Source organism: Squalius cephalus (genome assembly GCF_949319135.1).
Source record: "Squalius cephalus genome assembly, chromosome: 13".
Lineage (NCBI taxonomy): Eukaryota > Metazoa > Chordata > Actinopteri > Cypriniformes > Leuciscidae > Squalius > Squalius cephalus.
Genome location: NC_137134.1, coordinates 39,107,923 through 39,117,922, shown reverse-complemented (window position 1 = coordinate 39,117,922; position 10,000 = coordinate 39,107,923). Strand labels below are relative to the sequence as shown.

Here is a 10,000-nt window from a genome sequence, read left to right as displayed (position 1 = left end):
CTTAGTAACGCAATACTTTTCTAAAAGTAACTAACACATCACTTCTCAAAAAGTAACTTAGTAACGCAATACTTTTCTAAAAGTAACGAACGCATTACTTCTCTAAAAGTAACTTAGTAACACATTACTTTTCTAAAAAGTAACTTAGCAACGCAATACTTTTCTAAAAGTAACTAACGCATCACTTCTCTAAAAGTAACTTAGTAACGCAATACTTTTCTAAAAGTAACTAACACATTTCTTCTCTAAAAGTAACTTAGTAACGCATCACTTCTCTAAAAGTAACTTAGTAACGCAATACTTTTCTAAAAGTAACTAACGCATCACTTCTCAAAAAGTAACTTAGAAACGCATTACTTTTCTAAAAGTAACTAACGCATCACTTCTCAAAAAGTAACTTAGAAACGCATTACTTTTCTAAAAGTAACTAACGCATCACTTCTCTAAAAGTAACTTAGTAACGCAATACTTTTCTAAAAGTAACTAACGCATCACTTCTCAAAAAGTAACTTAGAAACGCATTACTTTTCTAAAAGTAACTAACGCATCACTTCTCAAAAAGTAACTTAGAAACGCATTACTTTTCTAAAAGTAACTAACACATTTCTTCTCTAAAAGTAACTTAGTAACGCATTACTTTTCTAAAAGTAACTAACGCATCACTTCTCAAAAAGTAACTTAGAAACGCATTACTTTTCTAAAAGTAACTAACACATTTCTTCTCTAAAAGTAACTTAGTAACGCATTACTTTTCTAAAAGTAACTAACGCATCACTTCTCAAAAAGTAACTTAGAAACGCATTACTTTTCTAAAAGTAACTAACACATTTCTTCTCTAAAAGTAACTTAGTAACGCAATACTTTTCTAAAAGTAACTAAGGCATCACTTCTCAAAAAGTAACTTAGAAACGCATTACTTTTCTAAAAGTAACTAACGCATTACTTCTCTAAAAGTAACTTAGTAACGCATTACTTTTCTAAAAGTAACTAACACATTACTTCTCTAAAAGTAACTTAGTAACGCATTACTTTTCTAAAAAGTAACTTAGTAACGCAATACTTTTCTAAAAGTAACTAACGCATCACTTCTCTAAAAGTAACTTAGTAACGCAATACTTTTCTAAAAGTAACTAACGCATTACTTCTCTAAAAGTAACTTAGAAACGCAATACTTTTCTAAAAGTAACTAACGCATTACTTTTCTAAAAGTAACTTAGTAACGCAATACTTTTCTAAAAGTAACTAACGCATCACTTCTCAAAAAGTAACTTAGAAACGCATTACTTTTCTAAAAGTAACTAACACATTTCTTCTCTAAAAGTAACTTAGTAACGCATTACTTTTCTAAAAGTAACTAACGCATCACTTCTCAAAAAGTAACTTAGAAACGCATTACTTTTCTAAAAGTAACTAACACATTTCTTCTCTAAAAGTAACTTAGTAACGCAATACTTTTCTAAAAGTAACTAAGGCATCACTTCTCAAAAAGTAACTTAGAAACGCATTACTTTTCTAAAAGTAACTAACGCATTACTTCTCTAAAAGTAACTTAGTAACGCATTACTTTTCTAAAAAGTAACTTAGTAACGCAATACTTTTCTAAAAGTAACTAACGCATTACTTCTCTAAAAGTAACTTAGTAACGCAATACTTTTCTAAAAGTAACTAACGCATTACTTCTCTAAAAGTAACTTAGTAACGCATTACTTTTCTAAAAGTAACTAACACATTACTTCTCTAAAAGTAATTTAGTTAACGCAATACTTTTCTAAAAGTAACTAACGCATCACTTCTCAAAAAGTAACTTAGAAACGCATTACTTTTCTAAAAGTAACTAAGTAACGCAATACTTTTCTAAAAGTAACTAACGCATCACTTCTCTAAAAGTAACTTAGTAACGCATCACTTCTCTAAAAGTAACTTAGTAACGCAATACTTTTCTAAAAGTAACTAACGCATTACTTCTCTAAAAGTAACTAACGCATCACTTCTCTAAAAGTAACTAACGCATCACTTCTCTAAAAGTAACTAACGCATCACTTCTCTAAAAGTAACTAAGTAACGCAATACTTTTCTAAAAGTAACTAAGTAACGCAATATTGTAACGCATTACTTTTCAAAGTACCGTTCCCCAACACTGACCACCAACAGTACAGATGCGCCGCGAGTCTCCTACCAGATACGCGGGCGAGGCGACGAAGGCCCCCAGAGCTCCAGCCGCGGCCCCTGCGATCAGACTGCCCCCGGGGCCGTCGGTGAGTCCCGACGCCTGCGTGTAGGAGTAGAACCCGAGCCGGACGCCGTTCATCAGGCCCTGGTACAGCAGCGCCGCCGTGAGCCCCTTCTGCAGGCCCCGGACCCCGTCGGTGCGGCCCACGAGCCACAGCGCCTGCAGGACCCCGCGGTAGAGCCGCTGGTAGGAGCCGCGGGCCCTCAGCTCGCCCTGCAGCTGCAGACGGGTCTTCACCACCTCCAGCGGGTTGGTGAACACACACGCCCCGCAGCACGCCAGCGCGCCCATGCTAAAGTCCAGCGGGGGCCACAGGCGCTCGGGGCCGAGGGGGGGCGGGGGGGTCAGGAGCCGCGTCACAGGCATGTCTGGAGCCAGGAGACAGCGAAGATCCTGCTGGAGCGCCGGTTATCTCGTCATACTCATGTGTGCGACATTTACTGCGTTAGCATGTTTCTGAGAAATCCAGAAGTCCAGGATTCAGATCTGCAACAAAGTTCCTGGTCACTGCAGTCATTCATCAACAACTACACATTTAATACATGACAAATCATGCTCTGTTGAACTGTTAAACATCAGTTTATCACGTGATTTGCATATTCATAAATTGCATATTAAAGAAATCATCGAAGCATGTTTTAATCCTTTAAGCACAAATATACATTGCCGTTGCAAAGTTTTGGATTGAAAGTTTAATAGGAATTTCAAAAGAACAGCATTAATCTGAAATATAATCTTTTGTGACATTAAACCCTACCTTTCAAAAGTTTGCGGTCAGTAACAATTTTTATTTAATTTTTTGGGGGAAAGAAATAAATCAATACTTTTTATTCATCAAGGATGAGTTGAATTGATCAAAAGTGACAGTAAAGACATTTACAATGTTACAAAAGATTCTATTTCAGATAAATGCTGTTCTTCTGAACTTTCTATTCATCAAAGAATCCTGAAATAAAAATGTAAACAACTCTTTTCAACAGTGATAATAATCATAAATGTTTCTTGATCATCAAATCATCAAATTAGAATAATCATGTGACACTGAAGACTGGAGTAATGATGCTGAAAATAACAGGAATAAATTACACTTTACTGTATATTCACATAGAAAACACTTATTTTAAATTGTGATAATATTTCATAATATTACTGGGGTTTTTTGTGTGTAACATGGGTGAGCAGACTTATTTTAAAAACATAAAAACTCTTACCGATCATAAACTTTGAACAGCAGTGTATACTATATACAAACAATTCAACGGCACGATAAACTTTACACGAGTATTGTCTCAGTATTAAAGCGTCTTACCGAGTGCGCTCGCGTTCCTGTTTGTGATTCACACACACGCGTAAACACGAAGCACTTCCCGAACGCCCCGCCCTCTGCTCCTGTCTGACCAATCAGCGCACAGCTTCTCCTCCGCCTCACAGCCTCCCCGGTGGACAGCCAATGGCGTCGCAGCAACACAGAATAAATTTAAATGGGCTAAAGGTGAAATCCTGTCTAAAGTCCCGCTGAGGATATTAAACTCACATTCTTCAGCCCAAAACAGAACAAACAATGGGTATAACTGCAGCAATCACACACACTAACGCATATATAAATACATTATTAATTCGTTACATTCATATAGCGCTTTTCTAGCCTAGGTACTCAAAGCGCTTTACATAAGATCCAATCAACTGTGAGGAATATGTAAAATTATAGCAATAATATTCTCTGTGCTTGAATGTCAGGGTTGAACTGTTTCAGCTGAAGGCAACTGAAAGAAAATATAAGCTGAAGGAGCAGTTTTTAAAGCACAGTAATTATGACATGTATAATTGAGTGTGTTTGTAGTAGAACGGAATTGAGACGATGATCATGTGACGTCACACGTGACCGCACAGCTTTATTCCGTAAAGATCGTAGAAACGCACGCCACGTTATATCAGAGAATTAAGACATGGAGAACTTTCTTTATTTCCGTTTACAATCCACGGTCTCATTCCCTCCACAGCACACACACACACACACACACTCTCTCTCTCTCTCTCTCACACACACACACACACGTTTAATGTAAACAATGCAGGCTGAAAGAGCGGTAAAAAAGGTCCAATTCATCAGTTCATCCTACAATCGTGTTTCCTTCAGTCAGATCGGCGTTTCTGAGGGTGAAATGCAACAGAAACAATAACACACTCCCTTCTAGATCTCTCTCTCTCTCTCACACACACACTCGCAGAGCACATAGCAAAAACATCATTCATTCACTCATAAATTGAAACAACAACTATGTTTGAGTGTCCTTTATATGAGTTGAGCAGTATTTTAAGGTAAATTAGTGTAAGGGCAGCAGTCGTTCCCGTCGTGTCGTGGCGGCTAGCGGCTAGCACTCCTCCATTACCTCTTGGCGCGGACGAAGTACAAGGCGTTGGTTTTGGGGTAATATTTGACGTTCTGCTTTTTGTCCATGAGTCCACCGAAGATAATAAGCTCCCCGCGGCCCTGAACCACCGTGTGCAGGCTAGTCTCCGGCGGCCCCGTGACCGCGCTAGCCGCTCCACCGCCGCCGTACACCTTCCACGACACCACGCCCTCCGCCTTGGCACGCGACACGTCCAGCAGGTACATCTGCATGGGCTTGCAGTTGAGCGACTGGTACAGCGGCTTGCCCACGTTGAGGCTCTGCGGCGGGTGGTGTGCGAGCCGGCGGGCGATGGGCGGGAGCGAGTGGGCGTCGGCCTGTGGCGGGCTGGAGGAGGTGGGCGGAGTCACGGCGGAGGCGCTAGGCTGGGGTTGCGATGATGAGGATGAGGAGGACGAGGCTTTAACGGCCTCCAGGCCGCGGCGCAGGGCGGCGGGAGAAACGGCTCCCGGCGGGGTGTGTGGAGGCGTGTGTAACCCATTAGCGCCGAGCGGGTCGCCGTCCCAGCTGTAGTCCGCGGGTCGCGTGGGTGGAGACACCGCCGCTGGGCTAGTGCGCGGCGAAGGAGACGAGCCGTTGAGTAGCGGAGGGCTATCGGGACCTCGCGAGGGCGACGGACTCCCGTCCCGCGGTCGCGCTGACGCTCTGGGCCGTAGCGTTCCCCAGCGCCCGTTCACACACGGCGCCTCCTCGACCGCGCCCAGAACCGCCCCCGCCGCGCCGCTACGCACCGGGGACTGGGAGCGCTGGGAGGACGGGTCCGGGCCCAGAGGAGCAGGAGTGGAGCTGATGGGGGACGGCCGAGAGTTCAGACTCGGGCTGAGAGGGGCTCGACCCGATGGAGCCTGAGAGAACACCACCACACACTGACCCACCTGAGGGAGAGAGAGAGGGAGAGAGAGAGGGAGAGAGAGAGGGAGAGAGAGAGAGAGAGGGAGAGAGAGAGGGAGAGAGAGAGGGAGAGAGAGAGGGAGAGAGAGAGGGAGAGAGAGTGAGTGAGGGAGAGAGTGAGTGAGAGAGGGAGAGAGAGAGTGAGGGAGAGAGAGAGAGAGAGGGAGAGAGAGGGAGAGAGAGGGAGAGAGGGAGAGAGAGAGAGAGAGAGAGAGAGAGAGAGAGAGAGAGGGAGAGAGTGAGTGAGGGAGTGAGTGAGGGAGAGAGAGAGGGAGAGAGAGAGGGAGAGAGAGAGTGAGGGAGTGAGTGAGGGAGAGAGAGAGGGAGAGAGAGAGGGAGAGAGAGTGAGTGAGGGAGAGAGTGAGTGAGAGAGGGAGAGAGAGAGGGAGAGAGTGAGTGAGGGAGTGAGTGAGGGAGAGAGAGAGGGAGAGAGAGAGGGAGAGAGAGTGAGTGAGGGAGAGAGTGAGTGAGAGAGGGAGAGAGAGAGTGAGGGAGAGAGAGAGAGAGAGGGAGAGAGAGGGAGAGAGAGGGAGAGAGGGAGAGAGAGAGAGAGAGAGAGAGAGAGAGAGAGAGAGGGAGAGAGTGAGTGAGGGAGTGAGTGAGGGAGAGAGAGAGGGAGAGAGAGTGAATGAGAGAGAAAGAGAGGGAGAGGTTTGAATACAAAACATGTTTTTTTTATCTTTTACTTGTTTTATTTTTGTTATTTGTGATATATTTATGTATATGGACCATAGACAGTATATAAATATGTTCGCAGTGTGTGTGACGTCACCCGTAGCGTTTCTGAAGCCCAAAGTGGGCGGAGCCGGCCGTCGCCATCTTGGCCGCGCGTCACTCCCGTATAAATGAAAATGTGCGGCGAGGCGGATTAGCTGAGGTGACGTGATGCTAACGCTAGCAGACAAACGGCTAGTAGTGACAGCAGTGGCAATCCACCTGTCACTCAAGTGGCCACGCCCTTAATTATGCAGAACTTTAAGGCTTAATATAATTTAAACGGATGAGTTATAAGTCGTCTCCCTCACAGTCGTCATGAAGGGCAACATCAGCTTTATAGACCAAAACCACTTTTAGCCCCAGACTGTAAACATGTGTTTCTGCTGTAAAGTTGGGCATATTAACATGGGGGATTATGGGATTGAGTCTCTTCTGCAGCCTCTAGTGGCCAGTGGATGAACTGCAGTTTAATCACTCAGCGTTGAGAGAGAGAGAGAGAGAGAGAGAGAGGCTGCCGCTGGATACATTTTTTCCCCCTTTTATTTATCTATATGTTTGTATGTGTCTATTGCTTTGGCAATGTCATAGTCATGCCAATAAAGCTGATTTAAGCTGAACTGGATTGGTGGGTCTGAGTGTGATCTGCAGTGTGTAGTGTAAGAGAGTGTGTAGTGTAAGAGAGTGTGTAGTGTAATGCAGTGTGTAGTGTAATGCAGTGTGTAGTGTAAGAGAGTGTGTAGTGTAAGAGAGTGTGTAGTGTAAGAGAGTGTGTAGTGTAGTGTGTAGTGTAGGAGAGTGAGTAGTGTAGTGCAGTGTGTAGTGTAAGAGAGTGTGTAGTGTAAGAGAGTGTGTAGTGTAAGAGAGTGTGTAGTGTAAGAGAGTGTGTAGTGTAGTGTGTAGTGTAGGAGAGTGTGTAGTGTAGTGTAGTGTGTTGTGTAGTGTGTAGTGTAGTGTAGTGTAGTGTAGTGTAGTGTGTTGTGTTGTGTAGTGTAGTGTAGTGTAGTGTGTTGTGTAGTGTGTAGTGTAGGAGGGCACCTTGCAGGCCGGATGGCACCAGAGCTCCGGCGCGCCGTGATCCTCGTTCTCCACCCGCAGTTGCTGCCACGTCCAGCTGGAGGCGCTCATGTGCAGCAGCCAGGCGTCCTTCAGCAGCTGCACACACACACACACACACACACACACACACACAGTCTCTCTTCAGTGAGCGAAACAGACGTTTAAAGGGATACTTCACCTCTGGAAAGATGAATGTGTATTTAAAATGGGTCATTTATGTAGTAGAAATGTGAAATTATTTTTGAATTTGGAGCTTTCTAGACTGAGAAAAGCCAGAAAGTGTATTTTTGGCTCATGTGGATGAAAGACAACAACTCCCAGAATGCACTTGCTTCGCTGCCCTAGGAGGCCACTCCCAAGCCACGCCTACCGGTAAGAGCGCGCTGTTAAACAACAAGGCTAGGCTACTAGTGAGTCTCCGTGACGAGTCTGCCCAGGATTTAGAGATCGCCCAAAATGCGGGAATCTTTTTAGCAATGGTAAAACGCACATCAACCGATCACTTGTTTAGCGTTCATGCAAACACTACAGTCAGATTCACCAATCGGAATGAATCCAGTTAGATTGAAACAAAAGGTGAGCATGTAAACAATGAATGGCGACCGCAGAACGCAAAAGCCGAATCCAAGACATGTCCGGGAAAAAGAGGATGGTAACCCCTACTCCTCAGCATTATCCACAGAACAAGAGCCTGCTAGCTTAGCTTCCAAAGAAAGATGGCTGACACTATGTGTAGATTCTGTGAGTGAGCTCCCCCTATGGGCGGGGTGAACACATGCGGGACAGCGCCTCCTGCTGGCTGGAGTCTCTCGCCTCTGGCCGAAATATCCTCAGATGATGGAAAATGACGATTTTTGCGTCATCGGAGGATTTTTTCCAGACAAAAAACACATAAATCTCTCGTCTCAGGGGGACATGAGTGAGGAAAGCACGGCCATTCGAAAACACTACAGGTTTTCTGCTGATACAAAGCTTAATGCTAAATCCTGAAGTAGGGATGTTAACCGATGACCGTTTGACCGTATCAACGTTAACCGGTCAAAGTTGTCGGTAGTCGGTTAAAAAAAAAAAGAAAGTGATCTCTAAATTAGGCTATTATAGACAGTGGGCTAAACGCTACTACAGTTAGCCTTCTCAGTCCAAGATCTTTTGTGTGAAGTGAACAAATCCCTCACACTCAATTTTTCATAACTCGCCTGTTTGTACTTAATAAACCAATAAAAACATTTGGCGCGAGGTCACAGCGTTTGGGTTCGCGCGCTCACAGGGTTTGCGAAAAGTAAAGGCTACAGGCTAAAACACTCGAGGTTAGAGCCAGGGCAGCCGACAGGATGAAGCGTGTAAAGAAGTGTGTGGGACCATTTCACCAAACAGAGTTGCTATCTTATACGTTGAGTTTCAGTTCATGGATGATAGCTTAATGTTAGCTCCAGTTCAGGCGCTGGCGCCTCCGTGTCGTGATTATTGTCTGCTATATTTACTTTTTTTTATTAAATCCAGGAAATTGGATAATGAAACACTGATTAAAATTAAGATACAATTAATACAAAACGAAATTCGCTTTAAAGAAAGGCTTTGTGCTTTCTGTGTGAGGTCTCTGTGAAAGTTTTAAAGCAGTCTTTTAGTGCCGCTTTGAGCGGTCGCGTCCGTAATGGAGAACTGTCACGTAACATTGTTTTTTCCTCATAAATGCGAACACGAAAAATAAAAGACAAAAGACTTTTTAAAAAAGACAACCATCCACAACTTTATAACACTCCAGTCAACATCCTCCTTTTTGTAGACGAAATAGTCCCAAATAGCTGATTTTGACTTTCTTTTTGGTACGAAATATCATTCTCTTAATACACCATGGGTGCTACTACCCTTCACATCGCATGTTCCGGCGATGTGACTATTGCTCATGCGCACAGCCCTATATTTTAAACTAATCGGTTAACCGGTTTCAACCAGCTAATGAGGCTCGGTGGTCGGTCAAGAAAATGTTTAGTTTTCGCCATCCCTATCCTGAAGTATGCCTTTAATAAGCACTTATCCGGTGGCAGTATTACAGGGATAGCAGGATAGATGCTCTTTTATGGACTAACACACACAGTCCTTCACTGCCATTATAAAGCTGGAAGAGCCAGGAGATTGTGTAATATAACTCTGATTGTGTTCGTCTGACAGAAGAGTGTCACACACACCTAGGATGAGTTCAGGGAGAGTATATCATGGGCTAACTTTGGGTGAACTATCCCTTTAAGTAAATCATTTAATGTCAGCTCTGGGTTTTCCAGCCCCGGATCTTCATGCTCCTCCTACACTCGCCCTGCGCTGGCTGAGGACACAAGCTGATAAAGAGACCGGAGCGGGTCATGTGCATATACTCACAGCGTTCGGCCCGCCGCAGCCGCCCAGAATCAGCAGCGTCTCGCTGTCGATCACGATCTGAGGGACACAGAGAGCGCATCAGCCTCAGAGCATCATGGGAAGGGTGAGAGGGTTAGAAGAGGAGCGTTACCTGAGACTGGCCTCCGCGCGGGTGAGGAGACGGCCCGCTCACACTGGGCTTAGACCAGCACCACTGCTCCAGGTCCAGCAGCCACACCTCGTTACTCCTGACACACACACACACACACACACACAGATGAGACACACACACACACACACACACACACACACACACACACACAGATGAGACACACACACACAC

The 10,000-nt window shown here is 44.5% G+C and overlaps 2 protein-coding genes across 3 annotated transcripts in view; both read right to left on the bottom strand.

The window, feature by feature from the left end:
• Nucleotides 1–3,604, bottom strand: part of slc25a34 (solute carrier family 25 member 34) — a 7,033-nt gene extending 3,429 nt beyond the window's left edge. The window contains exons 1-2 of one of the 2 annotated variants that reach the window (XM_079891119.1): nt 3,540–3,604; nt 2,177–2,716 (exon numbers count right to left, since the gene is read on the bottom strand). In XM_079891119.1, the coding sequence (XP_079747245.1) occupies nt 2,177–2,596 (420 nt within the window). In that variant the 5' untranslated portion in view covers nt 2,597–2,716; nt 3,540–3,604. Of the gene's footprint in view, nt 1–2,176; nt 2,717–3,441 lie in introns of both variants that reach the window. The other variant, XM_079891120.1, reaches the window with a different exon arrangement.
• A 488-nt stretch (nt 3,605–4,092) lies between these two features.
• The window catches only part of fbxo42 (F-box protein 42), a 19,991-nt gene continuing 14,083 nt past the window's right edge, over nt 4,093–10,000 (bottom strand). The window contains exons 9-10 of the mRNA XM_079891107.1: nt 7,285–7,401; nt 4,093–5,516 (exon numbers count right to left, since the gene is read on the bottom strand). Of these exons, the coding sequence (XP_079747233.1) occupies nt 4,617–5,516; nt 7,285–7,401 (1,017 nt within the window). The 3' untranslated portion in view covers nt 4,093–4,616. The remainder of the gene's footprint in view (nt 5,517–7,284; nt 7,402–10,000) is intronic.